This window comes from Agaricus bisporus, assembly GCF_000300575.1.
Source record: "Agaricus bisporus var. bisporus H97 unplaced genomic scaffold AGABI2scaffold_5, whole genome shotgun sequence".
In the NCBI taxonomy this organism is placed as follows: domain Eukaryota; kingdom Fungi; phylum Basidiomycota; class Agaricomycetes; order Agaricales; family Agaricaceae; genus Agaricus; species Agaricus bisporus.
The window spans coordinates 1,529,379-1,549,091 of record NW_006267368.1 but is presented as its reverse complement, the minus strand read 5'-3'; the positions used below and the strand labels follow the sequence as shown (position 1 = coordinate 1,549,091).

The 19,713-nt window shown below is 47.1% G+C and overlaps 9 protein-coding genes across 9 annotated transcripts; 5 read left to right on the top strand and 4 right to left on the bottom strand.

Annotated features, from left to right (window-relative positions):
• Positions 1-75: 75 nt before the first annotated feature.
• Positions 76-2,364, bottom strand: AGABI2DRAFT_192735 (hypothetical protein). The gene is made up of 9 exons (XM_006461140.1): positions 2,316-2,364; positions 2,169-2,265; positions 2,089-2,110; positions 1,694-2,030; positions 1,409-1,638; positions 1,251-1,340; positions 977-1,200; positions 733-919; positions 76-682 (listed from the first exon to the last, which is right to left on the bottom strand). The coding sequence occupies exons 4-9, from the start codon at positions 1,832-1,834 to the stop codon at positions 148-150; spliced, it is 1,407 nt and encodes a 468-aa protein (XP_006461203.1). The 5' UTR covers positions 1,835-2,030; positions 2,089-2,110; positions 2,169-2,265; positions 2,316-2,364; the 3' UTR covers positions 76-147.
• Positions 2,365-2,413: 49 nt separating this feature from the next.
• Positions 2,414-3,769, top strand: AGABI2DRAFT_192734 (hypothetical protein). Its single transcript, XM_006461139.1, has 6 exons — positions 2,414-2,517; positions 2,571-2,684; positions 2,738-2,844; positions 2,897-3,479; positions 3,529-3,597; positions 3,644-3,769. The coding sequence occupies exons 1-6, from the start codon at positions 2,427-2,429 to the stop codon at positions 3,706-3,708; spliced, it is 1,029 nt and encodes a 342-aa protein (XP_006461202.1). The 5' UTR covers positions 2,414-2,426; the 3' UTR covers positions 3,709-3,769.
• Positions 3,770-4,558: 789 nt separating this feature from the next.
• On the top strand, positions 4,559-5,156 carry AGABI2DRAFT_192733 (hypothetical protein). Its single transcript, XM_006461138.1, has one exon. It carries the CDS (start codon positions 4,880-4,882, stop codon positions 5,093-5,095), a length of 216 nt encoding a protein of 71 aa, XP_006461201.1. The 5' UTR covers positions 4,559-4,879; the 3' UTR covers positions 5,096-5,156.
• Positions 5,157-8,111: 2,955 nt separating this feature from the next.
• AGABI2DRAFT_70203 (carbamoyl-phosphate synthase) lies at positions 8,112-9,438 on the top strand (the record flags this gene model as incomplete). The annotated part of the gene is made up of 3 exons (XM_006461137.1): positions 8,112-8,295; positions 8,348-9,155; positions 9,207-9,438. The coding sequence occupies 3 exons, from the start codon at positions 8,112-8,114 to the stop codon at positions 9,436-9,438; spliced, it is 1,224 nt and encodes a 407-aa protein (XP_006461200.1).
• Positions 9,439-9,715: 277 nt separating this feature from the next.
• AGABI2DRAFT_192730 (hypothetical protein) lies at positions 9,716-11,561 on the top strand. The gene is made up of 5 exons (XM_006461136.1): positions 9,716-9,882; positions 9,950-10,874; positions 10,939-11,037; positions 11,091-11,197; positions 11,252-11,561. The coding sequence occupies exons 1-5, from the start codon at positions 9,736-9,738 to the stop codon at positions 11,453-11,455; spliced, it is 1,482 nt and encodes a 493-aa protein (XP_006461199.1). The 5' UTR covers positions 9,716-9,735; the 3' UTR covers positions 11,456-11,561.
• A 573-nt stretch (positions 11,562-12,134) lies between these two features.
• Positions 12,135-14,273, top strand: AGABI2DRAFT_185483 (hypothetical protein; the record flags this gene model as incomplete). The annotated part of the gene is made up of 6 exons (XM_006461135.1): positions 12,135-12,284; positions 12,336-12,547; positions 12,604-12,693; positions 12,754-12,971; positions 13,032-13,215; positions 13,262-14,273. The coding sequence occupies 6 exons, from the start codon at positions 12,135-12,137 to the stop codon at positions 14,271-14,273; spliced, it is 1,866 nt and encodes a 621-aa protein (XP_006461198.1).
• Positions 14,274-14,924: 651 nt separating this feature from the next.
• On the bottom strand, positions 14,925-16,012 carry AGABI2DRAFT_221786 (hypothetical protein). Its single transcript, XM_006461134.1, has 2 exons — positions 15,221-16,012; positions 14,925-15,162 (listed from the first exon to the last, which is right to left on the bottom strand). Exons 1-2 carry the CDS (start codon positions 15,963-15,965, stop codon positions 15,068-15,070), a joined length of 840 nt encoding a protein of 279 aa, XP_006461197.1. The 5' UTR covers positions 15,966-16,012; the 3' UTR covers positions 14,925-15,067.
• On the bottom strand, positions 15,973-17,599 carry AGABI2DRAFT_204794 (hypothetical protein; the record flags this gene model as incomplete). The annotated part of the gene is made up of 5 exons (XM_006461133.1): positions 15,973-16,195; positions 16,242-16,662; positions 16,714-17,065; positions 17,114-17,450; positions 17,506-17,599. 5 exons carry the CDS (start codon positions 17,597-17,599, stop codon positions 16,023-16,025), a joined length of 1,377 nt encoding a protein of 458 aa, XP_006461196.1. The 3' UTR covers positions 15,973-16,022.
• Positions 17,600-17,810: 211 nt separating this feature from the next.
• On the bottom strand, positions 17,811-19,426 carry AGABI2DRAFT_192728 (hypothetical protein). The gene is made up of 6 exons (XM_006461132.1): positions 19,174-19,426; positions 18,871-19,117; positions 18,450-18,814; positions 18,302-18,389; positions 18,024-18,240; positions 17,811-17,964 (listed from the first exon to the last, which is right to left on the bottom strand). The coding sequence occupies exons 1-6, from the start codon at positions 19,182-19,184 to the stop codon at positions 17,906-17,908; spliced, it is 987 nt and encodes a 328-aa protein (XP_006461195.1). The 5' UTR covers positions 19,185-19,426; the 3' UTR covers positions 17,811-17,905.
• Positions 19,427-19,713: the final 287 nt, after the last annotated feature.

Sequence of the window (19,713 nt, the reverse complement as noted above, 5' to 3'; positions counted from 1 at the left end):
TTCCCTATTCACTGAGGAGGAACGTGCGCGTGAATAATTGTTACAACCATTGATTCTACTTACGTCTCTCGAAGAGTCGAAACTAAATAGCGAATCCACCATTCGTCATCGATGACACTATTGTGTATATACAACCAGGTATCATGCTCATAGCGAAATAAGGACAGTGACAATGACGAATATACTTATGGGAAACACAGCAATATCCAATACATCTCGTAAAATGTTCTGTACCAGTCCACGCTTCGACGTTCTGCGAGACCCTTTATTGCCAAAAAGACAACCAAGGCCGAGAAGGCGGCGTCGCCGGCCAAAACACACAACGGAAGTTTGGTTTTGGTGAGGATTTGTAGCTGGGTCCGGTAACTTGGAAATGTTTTTTTTATCATGGTCACTTGTTCGACCGCGCATCACAGCAGCGACAATCACGATAAGAAGAGACACAAGAGCGCAGGGTATGTACACGCCTTGATAGATTCCTAGTTGGTCGGGAAGCAGACATGGAACGTGGGCATAGGTAGGATTGACATTGTCCCATGTAGTCGCGGGGAATAGAGATAGAAGCTGAAAGCCAGGCTTTCGAACATTCATAGCCATGGAAAGCGATTTAATAGTGACTTCGTTAACTGGAGTTGAAATGACCGATTGATGAGTGTGTTCGCAATAGTCGTGATCATCACCGCTGGAGAGTGATTTAATAAAGGGACGGAATAAGCGTTTGGCCTGATTTACCTGAAGACTACTGTCGGTCTCATCTGATGCAACACAAAAGAGGTCGAATCCTTGCCCAACGTGTTCTGGTACCCAAAGCCGACACCCGGTCGAATAGTACCTTTTTCTCGCAATGGACCACAGGACTTGCCATCAGGTCGATAGAGAGGGATGTGAGTGAATAAAACGGCGGGATCAAGATCATTCACTGGGTTTTTACAACTAAGGGATGAGTTGAAAGGTACGAAGTAGATTGAGGAATCACCTTCTCCCACTGTTCTGACGAATTCAAAAGGACCACCAACTTTTGGTCTCCATTCGGCAAAGGATTTTCGTTGTCCAGCACGTTCGTAATCTTCTTGAACAAATCCAGGGGCGTCGAAGAACAAAAGGGTGTGATTAGATATGGACGCTCGATTGTTTAAAGGTCCAAAATGGGATATATAGCGTGAGCGCGCGAGAGGCGAGAATACGGATCGAGACTGTAGCCTGGTAAGATGGTCAGACTGCGTCCGATGCGATAGATTTATTCTTCATACCCCGTATCATGATTTCCAGGAATGTAAAACTGGTATATAGCCTTGTCCATGCGAAAGATATCCTTGAAACGGGAATAATAGTCCTCGTATCTGGAATCAACACAAACGAAGATTAGGTGGTGCTTCAGGACTACAAAAGCCAGCGTTATGGTACATACTCATCGTCTGACATGTCCATCCTTCCGCCGTCCATCATATCACCGAGAAACACAACTGCATCGGGGTTCTTGGCAATAGCTGCTCGCCAGTTCTTTCTGAGGTTGAGATCAACAACCAAGCGCGTCAGGTAGGTCAGAAACGCCGGGCGACCTGGGTAGGAACGGTGGTCAAGAATTTGAGGGTCAGCGATGATGAGGATGTGCGAGGGCGGTGGGCCATCGATGTTTTGCTGGTAATGGAGTGTCGGGATGAAGGTTGTTAGACCAGCAAGTTGTTCGACTCACCTGGTCGACCGCTTTTGGTTTGGGCCAAGTACATGACCTTACTGATGCTTGAAATACAAAGTGCTCGTACCAAAGAGAAAGGACCAGCCAGAAAAGACGGAGTAGGGTGACTACTCTACGATTTCGTGGCAAGAAATTCATGAACCATGGAAATACTTGAGTGGCAGGACAGAAGTGACAAAATTAAACAGGGGTACGAATAAGTACGGATCTGTGACTAAGTATGCTGGGATTGACATGCACCCACTCAACATCCACTAACAATCCGTTGCAGAATTCATGCATAATTCTATTAATGATGTGAACCATGGCTATCGTCGGCGACGGGGTGGCGACCCTGGAAACAGATGAGGTGAGTATGTTTGTTTCAACAAAAAACAAGAACCACCACTAACTATAAGCTTAGCACCATCCTGCCTAAAGGACGAACAGTCAGCCAGCCTGATACATCCGAAGGGTGTGATATCTTTATTACCTTGCCCGGTAGAAGATGAAGAACCACATCATTGCGCCGAGTCCCTTGGAGAGAAATGTGTATCTGAAGCCCGGAAGATGGGGGTGAAATCCCGGAGCTGAAAACCTATGTTAGCAGGGAATAAATCAGCCTTCCAGAGAGACTTACAGGAGCCTCCGCCTGCCATTGCGGATGAAGACGGTTCAGAGAATGTGTTTATGAATGTTTATGTGCCCGAGGGCGCGTGGGAGTTCACTCTGCTTTCATCCAAACCTCGTCATGGACTCGGGCACAAAACGGAAACGCGACCTCGATTGCCCCAGAATCACATTTCACGCACCGGGGCGGGTATTTGACCGACTTTTCAGAGGTTCGTTGTTGTTCAGTGCTTATGGTCGCGTGTTTTTATTAATAGTTTATCAGAGGACTCATTAACGCAGCTTCAAGAAGTCGTGAGGAAGAAACTTGGACTCCAACCCGGTGCCCTCGTCAAACTTGCTCAAATTCGTGGTACCGCCGATGTCGATCTAGAGGATGGTGAGGCTCGTCACAAGACGCGTAGGCCGAAACCAAACTCACTCCGTTACCAGAGGACGACTTCGATGCCTTCTACAACGCCGTTCATTCTGCTTTTATTGCCAGCGTACGTGTTACCATCCAGAGCGACGCTGTCGTCAAAAACGCCAAAAAAGACGAGGTACCCTTCATCAACTTTATTATTTGGTACATCTCGATTGAACGTACCTTAGTCTGCAGCACCTGCCCGGAAGAAGCGTAAATTGACTACATCGCAAGCGTCAGCAACTCTACCACCCAGTAGTCCGACAGAAGCCACACCAATCTCGACGTCAGTCGTACCGGACAAACGAGCTGCATCACCTCCGTCTGAGGTCGCTAAATCTTCAGAAGATGCCAATGAACCACCATCCAAACGTGTGAGGATCTCATCTCCCCATCCACCTGCAAAGCCTTTGGAAAAACAAGCTCCTCGAGCACGTGAATCAGCGAAGCGGAGTGAAGTTCCGACCAACGGAAAGCCTGCCCCTGAGACGGGCACTACTGTCGGTACAGTTTCGGCGTCGCCACCTGCTTCCACAATAGTGGATAAGCTCGGGGTGGATGCGAAGAAAGTCGCGAAAGCCAAGTCCAGAAAAAGTGTGGCTGCACGGTCACCAATATTAGATCTGAAAACAAGAGACGAGGTGCTGGAAGAGCAGGCGAAGGCTGAAAAGGAGCTGAAGAAGAAGGAAAAGTTGTTGAAAAAAGGAAGTAAGAAGGGTGGAGATAATATCACAACCTTGGCGTCAACAACAGGAGGTGATGGACCCGTCGGTGGGTGGAATCACTCAGACACGCTAATGTTCTCTCATGCTATGATTAGTTGCCAGTTCTAAGAGTAAAAAATCTTCAACTCAATCAGGAGCTCCAAAGACGGTTACATCTGAATCAGGTAGGCAATGTCTTTTGCAAAATTTCTTATGCTCACTCATGTTCAGGAAAGTCGAAGAAGGCGGGCAAACAAAAGGCACAGGTGCAAGAAGCAACATCCGATTCAGGTTAGCTTGCTGCTTGCGCCATTTCGATATCTGGGTAACGTCTATCATGTAGTAGATTCCGAAACGAACGACGTACTTGACGTTAATGTTCATCATAAGGAAGCCCTTGCTAATACTTCGCGATCCATAATCGAGAAATATCTCACATTAAAGCCATCCACAGTTGAAGTGGGTAGCAAAGACAGTGCCTCTACCGTCCAAAGCATATCCACAACACCAAACTGCCCATATTGTGGCAAAGGCCTTACACATGATCGATCGCATTGCCCGCTCCTTAGAACGAAACTTGTCCAGACGATTGAACAACGTTTAGAGGAAGTCAGAGCAAATGATAACGAAGATCCAGAAGTTTGGTCGAACACCATCAGTGCTCTGGAGGCTGCGCTGGAACGGAGGCGTCCTGCGACGGCAAATAAGGAACAGAGGATGACCGTAAGTAATCACTTTCTTAATACGACTGGTCAGACATCTCTAATTGACATGCCTTGTAGATTTCTCGCCCTTCGGTATCTCCTCATCCCAAATCCGGTTCCCCCACCATTGTCTCCACTACTACGCATGTCAGTGAATCTGTTTCTCGATCGAGGTCTTCAACCTCAAGTGACTCTTCAAGCGAGGATGACTCTGCGGATGAGGATGACTCTCCGAAGAATGATAGCATTTCTCGTATCAGTGTACAACAAGGACTTTCGTTGGGTCCAAGTGCTAGTACATCACGTCTCCTTACCTCGACGTCCCTCCACGACGATACGGATAGCGAAGACTCTTCGGAGCATGACAGCACCCCGCCTGGAGCTGGTACCAAGTCAAAGTCTATACCTTTCCGCCCTCAAAATGATGATAGTGACACTAGCAGCTCTTCGGAGGACGAATCAGAAGAAATAGTTGCTTCGCACAGTCGGATCATCCCTTTGTTACAGCCAGTACAGCGATCTACCCTGCCTGCTAAGACCGATGGTATTGGTTACAACGACAAGGATTTAGAGGCCCTGATACGCGGACCAGGCGTCCCGTTCAAGTCGACGGATCTCCCGTCGTCTGATTCAAGTGAGGACGAAGAACCCGAAATTTTTCAGCTTGAAGATGAGTCGGAACAAGAGTCGAAGAGTCGTTTACACAAAGCCGCGCCATCTTTCGCCATTGATAGCGATTCTCCAGACGATGATGTAGAAGGAGATGACGAAAATGAGAGGGAGCCTTCTCGCCGCTCCTCGGTCAATTCAGCACCTCCTCTTGTTGCGACGTCCAAAGGAGTTGCCAGTAGTCCGAATTCGAATCCGATTCCTGATGCGTCACAGGAAAACGGGCCATTCCAGCAGATCAATGGAGGGACAAGATCCGAAGAGATGGATCGCAGCGGAAATGGTGTCTCTGAAGACGTACTTCCACTAGAAAATGCACCTCTTGGCCTTGTAAGAAAGGAATTGACACGTCCTTCTGCAACGCAGAAACCCTCGGACCCACCGGTCGCATTGACTCATCCGCAGTCTCATGATCAACCCGACGAAGAGCCAGAACCGGAGAAAGAGAGTACTTTACATACCAACGGAACTCCTTCACTAGATGACATGCAGGAAGACCCCGAACGTGAACAACCTTCAGCACCATCGGATCTCGCAGGAAGCACTGGTGCTTCTGACGTCGTACCTACTGCGGAACCACAGAGTGCCACCGAAGCTGTCGAGGACGATGCAGAAACTCCTACCCCGCCCCCGCATTCACAAGCAAACCAGCCACGTGAAGAACCTGCTCGTGCGTCGACACCGAAGCCGGCTATGATCCAGCGGATGAGAGAGAGAGCCGGGAAGACGCCTTCGAGTAAGAAGCCAGCTAAACTTTTGAGCTTGAATCAGGCACCTGTCGCCAAGCCTTCAACGAGAAAAACTATGCTTCGGGCTGAATCAAAATCCACAGACAGGAATCAAACTATCGAAGTAAATCAAAATAACGACGATGGTGATGCTGAGCCTGTGACCCCTAATGTAAAAGCATCTGCGACGAAAACACCGGCTACACGGACAAAAACCACTGTAGAGAAGAGATCGGATAGAGCTGAAGGGGATAAGGAGCCTGATCCTCCACCACGACGTTCTCAAAGGACGTCATCTAAACCGGTGTCTATCGCACCAGAAGTTGTTCACGCGAATCTACGTCCGCTGACGAGAAGAACACGCGCCACTTCAGTTGCACCAAATAGCGAGAAGGTTATTGAGTCACTGCAACCTGCCTCAAAAATGCCGACTAAAGCAGTTACAAGATCAAAAAAGGCCGAAGCAAAAGTGACAGTAAAGTCATCTCTTCCTGTACCGGAGAGCAAGGACTCTGACACCTTTGTGTCTGGCAGCCAGTCCGGAGGATCGAAGACGCTGTGTCCACCTAGTCCAACTGTTTCTTTGCACAATTGGGAGACATTAGTACCGGAGACACCTGCGGGCACCACTCAGTCGGATCCAATGATAGATGAGCTGCATTCTGATATGGATCCTATTCCGTTCCCGCTCAAACCTCAACACCGACGCAAATCGTCTACTTTCGGTCGTAAGCAGTCATTTCCTCGACTAGAGCAAACATCGCAGGGCGCACAGGACAAGGGGGACCAGGAAGAGAATGAAGAAGAAAAACCTTTGTTTATTCCAAGTGAGAGTCAAACGGTTTTCCCGTACTCTCAGTTCGAGACGGAAACTCCACAACATGCAGATGGGAAATCATCTGACTCGGAAGAAGAAGTATTGACCGCCATCGCCAATAAGGTTCCACGCAGTCAGTCTCAGCCTTCGAGGTATCGTAAGCTATCGGATTTTGCTAGCCAAGCTACAAATTTGTTCACGCAAAATCTCCTGAGACGGACACCTTCTTTATTGCAAAATTCTTCGAAAAAACCAGACAACAGAACAGATAGACTGACTCAGCTCTATGGAAAGTGGGGCAGGAAGAATAGCGATGATATCGAGAGTGATGACGCTAGCGGGCAAGATAGCGATAGCGACGGATCGAAAACTTCGCATATCCCCAAGTCAAGAAAAGCTGGTGCGGCACCGAAGGGCAGAAAGTCGGTGGGATAGATTTTTCGTTTTCGCTTTTTTTTCTTCTGTTTTCTTTTTTGCTTCTTTTTGCTTTTCAATTTCTTTCCCATTGCTTCATCACCCTGGTTCATTTACCATACACTCATGACCATTAGTCCTGTTCTCCAGTCAAACTTTTTCTACTCGGTTTTCACAGTTTATATCCAGCTAGACATTTCCATCTACCTTCTCTTGCGGCAACTACCTTGTTATTGGTTCTAATCACGTTTGCATCTGGATGGATTGAAATCGCCCTCGGAAGTACTCATCACTTTATTGTACATCAACACACATTTCCTTATCTTGCATCACGTTTTATGTTATCTTGTGATAAAAATCTTTGTCGTTGTTATCAATTCAAACCGAATAATGTAATAAATTTAGATACTGAGTAGGTACATTGCCAGGCTAGACGTAAAACGAGAAAATCAACCGGCAATTTGTTCATCCAGGAGTCAGGGTCACTAAAAAAAGTGTGTCGTGGCGTGTCGTGGCTGCTGGCGATTAAATACTTTTCGTAAACTTATTCGCTTATCTGCAAGGGTTGTCTTCCGATATGAAAAAACGCTCCAACTACAAATTTAGAGGGGTCCTGTGACTCGTGTTGGGTTCAACGAGCTACAGATACATAGCCAGAATTACAGTTAAATCGTCGGTCGGTACTCAAATCCAAGAAGGCAAAGAGGTGACCAAGTTCGGAGAGCATCAGAAAGTATTCAAAATCGAAGGTTCGATTTCAAAATGCGGTTCCAAAGGTCCAAGCCACTGCCAGGCTTCGGAAGGCGGGTAATCCACCGCAGCCCGCCGGTCTGATGAAGAAGGACGTAAGTCAGCGTGATTGAGCTACACAAGGAAGTGCAGAAGGTAAAGTCAAAGGTTCGGCAAGTCATGAGGACAAGCGCCAAGCCATGAGCTGGGTGGGATGGAAAGCAAATGTATAGGAGTTTGATTCATTCGGAGCGAAAGTAGTTCAAGACCCAAAACACAGGGACTTGGGGTATTAGAAAAGAAGGAAAACAAGGGCTGCGAAAGTCGATTGATCAAGCTGGTGTATGAGATCGCAAGGGGTGCGCCTAAACAGTAGGTTTGATGGGATCGCGTGGGAAGAAAAAAAAAAAGAAATACCGACGAAATTAATTTTACCGGCAGCTTGAACTCCCACTTCCATCTCCTATCGCTTTTTGGAGGCTTACCTCCTTGTTAATGCTTTTTTCTAAGAACACCAGAGACGAGTCAGTTCTCCTTATAACCCCACCTCTTGCCCACTAACCTCTTCCTCCAGCTATCTTGGTGACCTCGTATACTCCCTTCCTGGCCAATAAACGCATCACACCCCACAAGACATCATGCTAGCTCGACATATCTTTCGTGTACAAAAACTTTCCAGAGGGTTTGCTACCCATGCAGAATCCTTCACCGGTCTTCCCGCTACGCTCCACCTCAAGACCGGGCAATCATTCAAGGGCAAATCGTTTGGCGCCCCACACAGTCGCTTCGGCGAAACCGTTTTCTCCACTTCGATCACATCTTGTAAGCTCTATTCTTACTGTTCATCACCTTTCATTGACTTCATGCTTTCTAGATACTGAATCTATGACTGATCCCTCTTATCGAGGGCAAATCCTCGTATTTACAACACCCATGATTGGAAACTATGGTGTACCCCACAACGAGGCTCCGTACGACTCTCAAGACGTCGGCGTTGTCCTTGAATCTAAGGGCGTCCAATGCGCTGCCGTCATCGTCGGAGACGTTGCCGAGCGCTTTTCCCATTACAATGCTGTTGAATCCATTTCCTCTTGGTGCAAGCGTCACAATGTACCAGGTATCACAGGGGTAGACACTCGTGCGATCACGACCCTCTTACGTGATCAAGGAACCACTTTGGGTCGAGTTGCCGTTGGGCCTGATGCCTGCTTGCCGGCTCCCGCAGCTTCTGAGTACTGGGATCCTATTACTGAAAACCTCGTGGACCAGGTTTCAACCAAGGTTCCTTACGAACTCAACCCTACCGGCGACATCCGCGTCGCTGTACTTGATTTCGGAGCAAAGGCTAATATCCTTCGCTCCTTGGTTCGTCGGGGTGCAGCCGTCACCGTACTGCCCTGGAATTATGATTTCAATGCCATTCGGGATCAATATGATGGTCTTTTCTTGACCAACGGTCCTGGTTCTCCTAGTCATTGTATGGAGGCAGCGCTCAATCTCCGCAAGACGATCCAACAGTGGAATAAACCGATATTTGGCCTTTGTATGGGTCATCAAATCATTGGCATGGCTGCCGGTCTTGAAGCATATCGGATGACTTTTGGAAATCGTGGTCACAACCAACCCGTATTGGCTCTTGCCTCCTCAGGTTCCATTAAAGCAGGCCGTGTTTATGTTACCAGGTATGTCAACCAAGCATTGTGTTGGATAATTGAAGTAATGTATTTCATCAGCCAAAACCATCAGTATGCACTCAAATTGCAGGATACTTTCCCTGCCGGCTGGGAACCCTTCTTCATTAACTGCAATGACTCCTCGGTTGAGGGTATCAAATCCACAGCCGAATCTGGTAAGAACGTTATCGGCGTACAGTTCCATCCGGAAAGCTCTGGCGGCCCGCTCGACACTATTGAGGTTGGTTCTGTCATTGCAGGGAAGTCATATCAGATACTCACACCGTCCTAGATGTTCACCGATTTCGTGAATGACTGCAAGGCCACTAGGCTTGCGCAAGGTCTCTGTCCGCGAGCTCACGTCAATGGAGTCAAGGCCAATAAAACAAACAACTATTCTTCGAAACTACCGCTGAAGTCTGCTCCTGAACTTACTGTTTCTGCTTAAAGCCAAACATTCTCTATTTACACCTGCTTTCTCGAGTTTTCCCTTTTTTTTACATTTGCGATTAGACGTTGTACTGCTTTGTGTGAATATGATTACCCAATCAATTGTTGTCAACTCTGACGTCCATCTGGCGCGTGCTTAATGAACTTCCTTGATACCTACGACATCTCCGCGAGTTCAGCGGGTTCTTCGACCCCTCCGCCTAATCAATCCCAACAAACACTAAACGAAGAAGTCAACCAGGTCATTGGACAATTGGGGCGCTTTTGGGGTGGTTTCAGAAAGCAGGCGAGTTTCTCATTGTCCACTAGGCCACTGTTTGTAGAGGTTATTCGAATACTCATCTGTCATTCAGAGCCAAACTGTCCTTGAAACAGCCCGAAGAGACATCGGGGATGTTGTTACTCAGGCTCAGAAAGAACTCACGAAGCTAGCAAACACTGCTGCGGAGGAACCGAATACTGAACGAGAAACTCGGAGATCAAGTTCTAGAGAATACGAGGAAGAAGCTACACCAATGTCGGCTTCCGTGTCGACCATTCAGGGAACAAGCTCAACTGATTCCTCTACTGAGTCCTCAGGTCATGCCAATGTCCAACCCCAACCTGGCTCGAACACTCAAACTCTTTTCTCTCGACTGCAATCCGCTCTTCCACCAAATGTCTTATCGACGGTACAGAACCATATTCCCGAATCAATTAAAAACGCATCTGAGAACGTCGACCTTACGCAAATTCGGATGAACCTATTGTCTGAGGTTCAAAGAATCCAGGGTGTAACAAGGGCACAAGCAGAGGAATATGCGCACAAGAGCGAAGCATTGTTGCGAGAAGCCGTCAAAGAAGCGCAGGAGGTGTTTAAAGATGCTGTCAAGGTTATTCCCCCTGAGGGTTCCAGCGCATCATCAGCCTCCGCGACATCTGGTCTCATCTGGGATGGTACGGACATGTGGACGTTGCCAGGAGTCGCTGAAACGAACTCTGATGCTGCGGATGCGGATGCAAGTTCCGGGAAAGGTAAAGGGAAGAGCGTGGATTCTGGAGCAGCTGCTGTGGCTACGAGGGCGGAAGCTTTGCTCAGAAGGTTAAAACACGATCCTGCTATTGTTCGGGTGGATCCCGGAGTAGATGGGACTACGAAAGACAAGTATACAGCGTGGATAAAGAATGAGGTTGTATCAAAAGGAGGTATTGCAGGCGAAGAATGGCGAACGGTAATTTCCAAGAGCTTGGACGACAGCATCGATGGTCAAGCTCTAACGAGTTTGAAGGACGTGCTCGGTAAGTATTACTTCAAAAGTACGTCGTCCGATGTGTACGGGGAGCTCATGAAACTTTGTATTAGTTCCATCCGAGTTGGCTGAACAAGAATTTTGGCAACGTTTCTTCTTCCGCGTTCATCAGATCAAGGAGGAGGAAGAAAAACGCAAAGCTCTATTACAAGGTCCGAGCTACCATCTTTATCCGGTTTTATGACCACTTATAATGTATAACTAGCTAATACCGAGAGTGAGGACGAATTTGATTGGGACGACGAAGATTCTGAGCATGAAGACGAAAACAAAGGGGAAGTAACAAAAGAGGCAACACCTGCTCAAGACAAGGTACGCTGTATTCTTTCTCTTGATGTTGACAAAGCTGACTGCTCTTCTTAAAAGTCGATGGCAACAATCAATAACCCAGGTCTCGCACCTCCCTCTTCAACGACATCAACGAGAGAAAGCAGCCTTGACAGCTTCGATGTCGTTTCTTCGGCAAATGCCAGTGTTTCTGGAGACAGACGTACTCAACATGTCAAAGCTGCCGAAAAAGACGATGATGAAGATGAAGATGAAGATGAAGATGACAGCGACTGGGAGTAGATGCTTGCATCGCTTTGTCACTTGTCATAAACGTCATGGATGGAACTGGACTTCCTCTCTTATGTATATATTGTGATTGTACGTTTTGTATTATAATCCTCTTTTCTAAAGGAAAAATGGTATCAGCCCTGGCAGTCATTTAAATTTTGGTGAAGTGACAAAATGACACGTTCAGGATGCTTACAATCCTCAAAGATGTCCAAGTATAAATTAAGAACGTCGCGTATCTATATCATTTTTGGTCCTTTCGAAAAATGATGAACATGATGACGGCTAGTCCCAGAAGTGCTACTTATGCCACGGCGTAGAGATTCGTTTGCCCCGACGTGTGAAAGTTTGTATCTGTCATCTTTAAAAACATTAATGAACGTCTATGAACGTCTATCAAGTTCAGCAAATTAAATGAGCCACTTTCTACACTGGCTCCCGGCGGCCGACTTTGGACATGGTACTTGATGACAGGGGAATGCAACAAGCATAACTCGGGGTTGTCGTTTTAATTCTTCACTGCCAGACAAACAATATTTCAACACCCTAGGTTCACGGCGGCGGGGTTGTACAGTAGGCGAGAGCGCCTCCGCTGATGTCATCAGGGACGAATGCACACCTATGCACACCCACTGTGACGTGACCATCTTGTCGCCTCTCTCATACGCAGGTCGTAGATTTCTCTCTTCTCATGAGAACCAGGCGTCGCTTAAGCAGTCATCTGTGTTCGCAAAACATCACCACCAACGTACTACGTTTATTATGGTTGCTCATTGTCTTTTGGGGTGAGCTCGGGGTGTTCTTCTCCAGTCGGTTTTGGTGCAGATGGCCTAGGCATGAGGTGCTTAGTTGGAGGTTTTGGTCCACGTAACTGTATTAACTCACTTTGTAGGCTACTGGAGCTGATGCTTCGCGCGTGCTGTTGCTTACGGATCCGCAAATCCGTACCTCTGGGTCGTTTTCCATGTTTCCGAGTGCTCGAACATATGTTGCAGATCAGTATCTCAGGAAAAGCTGGCATGTCGTGAAACGCTTGAAACCCGATGCCATATTCTTCTTGGGTGATATGCTGAGAGATGCCAGGTCCGCCAAGAACAGCGCCCAGTGAGCTTCAAACATTCTGGGAAGCGTATAACTATATATTCATGGTTCCTCCTTAGGTATGCCGGGCTTGTCGGAAAGTTCAAGTCGATCTTTGCTCTGGATGCATCTACTCCAATATATTACCTTCCCGGTAACAATGATGTAGGGTGAATCTCAAGTTCGTCGTGCCACTCTCGGCGCGTCCGACTCACTCGCACCTATTACAGAATGGGGCACGTACCATCCCCAAATCTCCGAACCTACTTCGAAGAAGCATTTGGCACGTTCAACCAGATAGTCACCCTCAACAATCACACATTTTTAGCATTGGATGCTCCCGGTCTAGTTGACGAGGATTATCAACGAAATGCTCGCGGGATATCGTTCGATGACTGGGAGCCTAACACGGGAGGTACAGTTGATACTGTCAGGCGGGTTGCAGATCGTGTGTTTTCTGCATTTTGGTTTATTGAGAAAAGTTCTGACAAGCTATGTCTTCACCCAGAACACTACCAGCCATTAATATTGTTATCCCACATTCCTTTGTACAGATCCGATGTTGCTTCTTGCGGGCCCCTTCGTGAAAAAGGTACAATTCATCGGGGCGTTGGATATGGTTACCAAAATACCCTCGGCAAGCAGACAACAGCCTTTTTGCTGAGAGCCCTTCAACCCGCGATGATATTCAGGTTCGTTGCTTTCACTTTCGTGGGCTGGCTATTGATCAGCTCATAGTGGGGATAATCGGGACTACTGCGAATACGTCCATAAGGGTTCATCGTTCGAAGTAGAGGGGTTGATTCCAGAAATTACTGTCAAATCTTTTTCTCTGACACCTCAGATTCGTCGCCCAGGCCTTCAGCTTCTTTCGGTTGTTGACCCAAGCTACACTACTCCCTCGCAGTCGTCTATTCTGCACCGTCCATGTCTCCTACCAAAGCAATCGGCAGTTTTCGCCGTATATTTTTGGTGGTCAATTGCAACGCTCTTCATCCTCTTGATTCTCAATTTTCAACGAATCAAAAATCTTCGGCTAAGAAAACAGTTCCGGTCCTTCTCGCCGACTCAGGGTGATTCATCAATTTTGCTTCAAGATTCTCAAGGTTCATCATTCCCTGTATGGTCACCACACACTCCATTCATGGCACCAAAGAGTCCAAGGCCACAAATCCCATCGCCATTCCGTTCACCCGGAGCTTCAGCCTCACCGATGCTCCGAGCTTCGTCTCGACCAATGACACCACAGAACCATGAGACACCAATGCCTAGTTCGCAACTCATACCTACCCATGATGGTGAAGACCTGATGTTTCCAGATCAATATGTCACGCAGAGGGATACATATCATCCGGGTGATGAAGAATGGGTCTCTATAGGGCGAGAAGAGCCATTAGATTCCAGTCGTCAAATTTCTGTTTCTGATCCTCGTCTGCACCCCGCGCCTTCGCAATTCTTTTCCGCGCCTGGAAACTTGCCGACACACCGCAGACGGCAGAGTAATTGGAAGCCTATCTGGTCGAAGAATTTTGTATGGGGCGGTAGACGGCGGCGGTTTGTATTTGCCATACCCAGGCCATCTATTTGGTGGGAGGAATGTAAAGGTCTATCAGAGATTCTACGAGATGCCGACCAAAGGACAATTGTGAGGAGACGCAGGGGTATAATCATGTCAACTCTATTTGAGGGCTTCGCGATTCTTTGGCCTGCGGGTATTTTTTGGTTGATTATCAATTTCTTTATGTTCTAGCCTATTCGTTTCGCATGCCATCGATATGTAGCGGACTTTGTCGTGTACTTGTATATGTATAATAGACCATTTGTAAGTGTAAATTTCAGATTTAGGGTTATTGGTTGTAGAAGAGGTTCGGCAACGGCACCGTCTTTAGTTAGCATGTCCCCTTGAGCAACAGGCTGAGGGATATGTGGCTCCAGCGGTTGGTAGCCCACAGGACAATTTGGCATGGATAGCTTGAGTGATTAGTACCAATGACGGGTTGTACTGGTTGTAGGTGACACTCCATGTTCATCAACATCTTCTGCATCTCTTCAAGCCTTTGCTTTCGCCCACTTTACTCTCGCCCTTGGTATCCGGGCCGTCCAAATGATCGGTCACGATAACAGTCATTCTCGGCAGCGTTGACAGTGTCCTGAAATTTGATTTGTTTAACTCGATCTCTTTCAAGTCTAAAAATGGAGGGCGAGAATAAGTACTTTAAACTTCGAAGCCAGTGGAAAGTGTTTAAAATATGGCTGTAAAAAACTGGTCGAAACTGACAATACTTCAATTCATCAAGCGATAGGCCATTGGTAGGACTTCACATATTATTTAACTCTCATTCCCACAAATCTTGATGAATTAATAGAGCGTCTAGTGCACGGCTATGTCTTCCCTGTATTCGATTATAAAAATGTGATCAATTTCCTGTTCTATTCTATATTAAGATTAACATGGGTGCAGCTGAGGGGTACATCTGACTTTAAAAGGCGTGCCTACGTCGAGTGTTGTAGTAAAGTAATGGTCGTAAAACGTCATTAAAAGCGTCAGTGTGAGTGTGCACGTTTCTGATCCTCGTCGGCGAGTGTGGTTTGACTCCCCGGTACGAGCTGAGTCAACAAGAAGCCAGTAACACCCAACACTACAAAAACCGTTCGTTAAAGATCTGTCTCCTTCAAGGAAATCAAGGAATCACTTACAGTATCCAGTAACTTTTTCCAAAGGTGAATGGAAATATACCGCCGTGGTAGCACTGGCGAGTATCCAGATCGCGATAAGTAGCACATTCCCAATTAAAGCGAATTTATGGATCAACGGCCAGGTGGGGAGACTTAATGATGGTCGTAATTGGTCGGCGAGGAAGAGGGTTGACAGGGTAAGAAGGAATATATGGCCGGAGACATCATGGCCTCTACGTAGTCGAGGAAGGGCCTTCCAATCCAATGATAGAGGTGCGAGATCCGCAGCGAGTTCAGAAAAGAGTTCGGGATTTGATGAAGGACTGACGAGAGCCTTCGTGAAGCAGGCGTCGGCGGGTAATGTGAGATAATCGCCGGAAGGGAGGTGAAATATGCAAGAGCCACCCGAAGCTACGATGAGACGGTCAAGGAGAGAAGGACCGAAAAACCACATGGTCAATAAGATCCAGACGGTCGTCGCGAGTAGCCATTGGAGTACTCTGCGAGCCGTGCGAGTCTGTGGTGGGCTTGAGACCCAAGAGAAGAAGAACAGACCCGTGGTCCATCCCCATGCTTTCTTGGTGAAGAAGACGTTTAGAGGATTAGACTTATTGGCAAAGTAGTGGGTGTTGGTGAGTGGGTGGGGGGCATGAGTGAGGGCGGGATCAGACGTGTCGAGGTAGGTGTTGTAAACGACAGAGTAAGCTGTTCCAAGGACGACTGCAGTGGTGGTGACTGCCAGGACAATTTTTCTGGTATCAGGCATGGTTGACTGTCAGAGAGCAGAAAGACGCATGTTTCGGGCATGTTCAGTGTACATAGCTCACACATTCCCACGCTCATCCCACACTGATTTCCCTTGCACCCACACCGATTTTCTATTCCTGTCGTCTCCATTGCACCACCACTTTTCAATCATCTCTTCGTTCATCTTTGAGTATCCGAATAACTCCAATGCTCCAATCCCTTCACTAGTCTCAGGGTCACATATTCCAACTAAGATATTAGTTATGTTTTCTTTCGCTGGAAGGATCGGACTTACTCATTTGCGCATCAAATGGAGCACCCGCCTTGAAAGCACCGCTATTCAGTCCTAGCGAGATTGACCCTCCTCTTGTTGCGAGATATAACGACTCTTTCCAATCAATAGCCAGGTTCTTTTTCACTGCTGCACTCTTCGCTTGCTCCATTGTCTCTCTTCCTTGCCGCATCCTGGACACAACGACAGCCTGCCTCATGGCGTTCATAATATCAGCACTATATCCTCCTGCAATGTCGGTACCCAGTCCGACCTTGACTCCTCTATCTATTGCTTCCCTGAGTCGGAAAGGCTCTGCGGAAAAGTAGACATTGGACAAAGGACAATGGGCGATTGAAGTTCCACGCTCATGGATACGCGACAAATCTGTCGGTGAAAGAAATGTACAATGGGCTTGCACCGTTTGTGGAGTCAGTAAATTGTACTAGATCAACTCGTGAAACCAAAATCTATTATGCTATGGAACATCACTTACCTTGTCGAAGATATCAATATCTTCCATACCACGTTCTCTTCGCACCCAATCAATTTCGTCATGAGCTTCCGCAAGGTGACTCTGGACCTGAACGCTTTCTTCTTTTGAGAGTTTGCCTAAACCCTCTAAGAGTTCGTTCGAACATGTAGGTACGAATCTTGGCGTAAGCACCGGCACAACTAATCCTCTATTATTATCTAGAGCGCGACATCGCGAAACGAACGATTTTGCCGATGCCAATGATTCTTGTGTTGACGCCTCCATATACGTCGGTTGAGATGATATATCCATGGATAATTTCCCCACAAAAGCTCGGATACCAACATCCCGCATTTCTTCCGCCAAAATTATACTGGTGGCATCGTTTACAATCAATCAAAGATCATGAGAAGATTCTTACTTTGTTTCCTCTCCGATCGTTCCAAAGAGCAGTACAGCGCCCGTCCCATTTTTTATCAATCGTTGTCCAAGTTTTTTATAAACCCGCCTAGCAAGAGTTTTATCAGAATCCAATTGTTCTTCTGCTTTGAGCGCATAAGTATCCAGCCACTGCATCAAAGGCAAGTCCAATCCATTCCCTTGATACAGATATTGAGGTGCATGAAGATGAATATCACAAAACGTCGGTAAAACAAAACTGCCCCTCGGTATGACAGTTTCTGAATCCCACGTCACGTCTTTCCGAGTATCGGTAGTAGCCCGTTTGAAGGATATGATAAATCCCTGCTGGTTCACGACTGCTCACTTGATTAACGTGTGATGTGATACACGGTAAATCATCTACCGACGAACCCAGACGGTAGTCTTCAAAAATATCCAATTTACCCGGGGATGGGGTTTCGACAAAGTCGCCTCGATATGCGCGGTGATGATCAGTGGCAGACATGTTTCCGGGGGGTCATTTAAAAGTAGAGTATGTTTACATCTGATCGGGAACTAACCTGCCCTCAACTATATTTATTCTTTGTCGAGAAGTCGTTAAGCATCAATTACACCTTGTTTTTCTCTGACCCGTCGCAAAGCAAAGCTGTTGGATAAAATTGGTCAATGTCCAATCTCGTCGCGAGCCATGCACGTCAATCCGCTTCTATCCTTTCCCCTAACCCAATACAATTTGTGTTATTTCTTTCTACACCTTTTATACAAGCAGCAGACAACTATTTATTTAAATACAAGACACCTACACCTCGATCTAGGCTTCGAGCCAGTTGAGGAATTCGGGAGTGAAATAACTGAGAATGATGGTAGCACCTGTGTGGTTCACGATTGATCAGTCTCTTAAAATGAGAAAAAACAGTGAATATGCGCACCGGCGCGAACCATGCTCTCCACCGATTCGAACGCCATCGTTCGCAGATCATATACACCAGCTCTGGCGCCAGCATGAACCATTGCAAACTCTCCGCTGACTTGGTAGCAAGCAATCGGGTGATCTGGAGCCAGTTCCGCTGCATCTGCAATGATATCAAGGTAAGGCAGTGCAGGTTTGACCATAATTATGTCTGCCCCTTCGACAACGTCACGTTGCTAGAGAGATAGGTTTGAGGATCAAAATGGAATGGAAGCTGATTGACACTCATAGACCCACAATAGCACGGCGGCCAAGACCCTTGGCTGTAGGAGGTAGTTGATAGCACTTTCTATTTCCAAAAGACGGTGCGCTTCCGGCAGCATCCCTATCATTTGATACGAGTTTCAGAGAACGATTTAGTCAAAGACAGCAACGGACAAGATACCTGAAAGGTCCATAAAGCGCACTGGCGAATTTTGCAGAATAGCTCATCAATGTGCATTTGTTGCCCAAACTGGCATCGATGAGGCTACGTTTGATAGCCTTGATGCGCCCGTCCATCATATCACTAGGGGCTACGCAATGAGCGCCGGCTTTGGCATAGTTGACAGCAACTTCGGCAATGCGCTCGACGGAAGGTGCTGTGTTTATGGTGCCGTCTTCATGTAAGAAACCACAATGACCGTGATCGGTGTACTCGCACAGGCAAACGTCGCAGGCGATATAAATATCTGGAAATAGTTCCCGAATCTTTTTGATAGCGAGAATGACGGGGCCGGTTGGGTCATCTGCAGGAGAGCCTCTGGCATCCTGGTACAGAAAGGGTGGTTAGGATGAAATTGCTGGTAGAAAAGTTGATAGCACACTTTCGGACAGTTCAATGGAACACCAAAGAGGATAACGCTCCTCAATCCTTTTTTTACGAGCGGGCCGAGGAAAGCCTCAAGTTGGTTCACGCCCCAGCGGCATTGACCAGGCAGGGAGGGAATTTCAACCCTGGCATTGGGATCATCGGTGATGAAGATCGGATACATGAACATCGACTTGGTCAATGCACTTCGGGTTTGCCATGAGCGGGAAAGAGGATGCTGGTAACCTCCTTGCAAGATAGATCTAATGAGTGCGATCAATTTATGGTTCTTTGCGACATATATGCGGCTAGAACACACGAAATATCCATTTTCTACGGAGGTGGCTGAGTCTTCTGAAAAGCGACGGGGGGTAAGGTGATAGTCGAAGAGCAAGGAAGAAGGATGGCCACGTCGATTTGTTGGGACTCGTACCCGGGACCTGTCTAATCAGACGCCGAGTCCGTGCCAGATAGAGCAAGAACAAATATAGTATTAAATTGCTGATGCAAGTGCTGACACCTTGGTTGTCCACGATTGCCTTTGTCCAACTCGCGCTTAAGATTTCAAAGTTAAACGTTCAACTCTGATAGGTGTTTGGCCGAGTGATTTATTTAAATTTGTCATGTTTTGATCCGGGGTGTGGTCCAACGAGTCAGCACGGTAGAATTTGTCATTGAGCATAGTCCATTCTTCATTCTTCTAGACTCATCTGAGCAGACTTTACGTCAAGTGAGGGGTAGTAGCGTAATTGCTGCGTGACCAAAGAATATATTGTGCTGCTCGACGACCAGGCAACATCTGCATTTCAGTTGACTCATGTACGTCAGATTGGTATTGAAGATCAATGTATAAAGCTGC

Bases quoted from the DNA above. Each gene is read 5' to 3' on its own strand.
- AGABI2DRAFT_192735 (XM_006461140.1), bottom strand. From the start codon at position 1,834: ATGAATTTCTTGCCACGAAATCGTAGAGTAGTCACCCTACTCCGTCTT. The intron at 1,639-1,693 runs GTGAGTCGAACA...CTCCATTACCAG, and splicing joins AACCAAAAGCGGTCGACCAG to CAAAACATCGATGGCCCACC. The intron at 683-732 runs GTAAATCAGGCC...ATCACTCTCCAG, and splicing joins AGACCGACAGTAGTCTTCAG to CGGTGATGATCACGACTATT.
- AGABI2DRAFT_192734 (XM_006461139.1), top strand. From the start codon at position 2,427: ATGGACTCGGGCACAAAACGGAAACGCGACCTCGATTGCCCCAGAATC. The intron at 2,518-2,570 runs GTTCGTTGTTGT...ATAGTTTATCAG, and splicing joins ATTTGACCGACTTTTCAGAG to AGGACTCATTAACGCAGCTT. The intron at 2,845-2,896 runs GTACCCTTCATC...AACGTACCTTAG, and splicing joins AAAACGCCAAAAAAGACGAG to TCTGCAGCACCTGCCCGGAA.
- AGABI2DRAFT_192733 (XM_006461138.1), top strand. From the start codon at position 4,880: ATGACGAAAATGAGAGGGAGCCTTCTCGCCGCTCCTCGGTCAATTCAG.
- AGABI2DRAFT_192730 (XM_006461136.1), top strand. From the start codon at position 9,736: ATGAACTTCCTTGATACCTACGACATCTCCGCGAGTTCAGCGGGTTCT. The intron at 11,038-11,090 runs GTCCGAGCTACC...ATGTATAACTAG, and splicing joins ACGCAAAGCTCTATTACAAG to CTAATACCGAGAGTGAGGAC. The intron at 11,198-11,251 runs GTACGCTGTATT...TCTTCTTAAAAG, and splicing joins CAACACCTGCTCAAGACAAG to TCGATGGCAACAATCAATAA.
- AGABI2DRAFT_221786 (XM_006461134.1), bottom strand. From the start codon at position 15,965: ATGCCTGATACCAGAAAAATTGTCCTGGCAGTCACCACCACTGCAGTC. The intron at 15,163-15,220 runs GTAAGTGATTCC...CGGTTTTTGTAG, and splicing joins GGAAAAAGTTACTGGATACT to TGTTGGGTGTTACTGGCTTC.
- AGABI2DRAFT_192728 (XM_006461132.1), bottom strand. The intron at 18,390-18,449 runs GTATCTTGTCCG...ATCAAATGATAG, and splicing joins GCGCTTTATGGACCTTTCAG to GGATGCTGCCGGAAGCGCAC. The intron at 17,965-18,023 runs GTGCGCATATTC...TGAACCACACAG, and splicing joins GGAGAGCATGGTTCGCGCCG to GTGCTACCATCATTCTCAGT.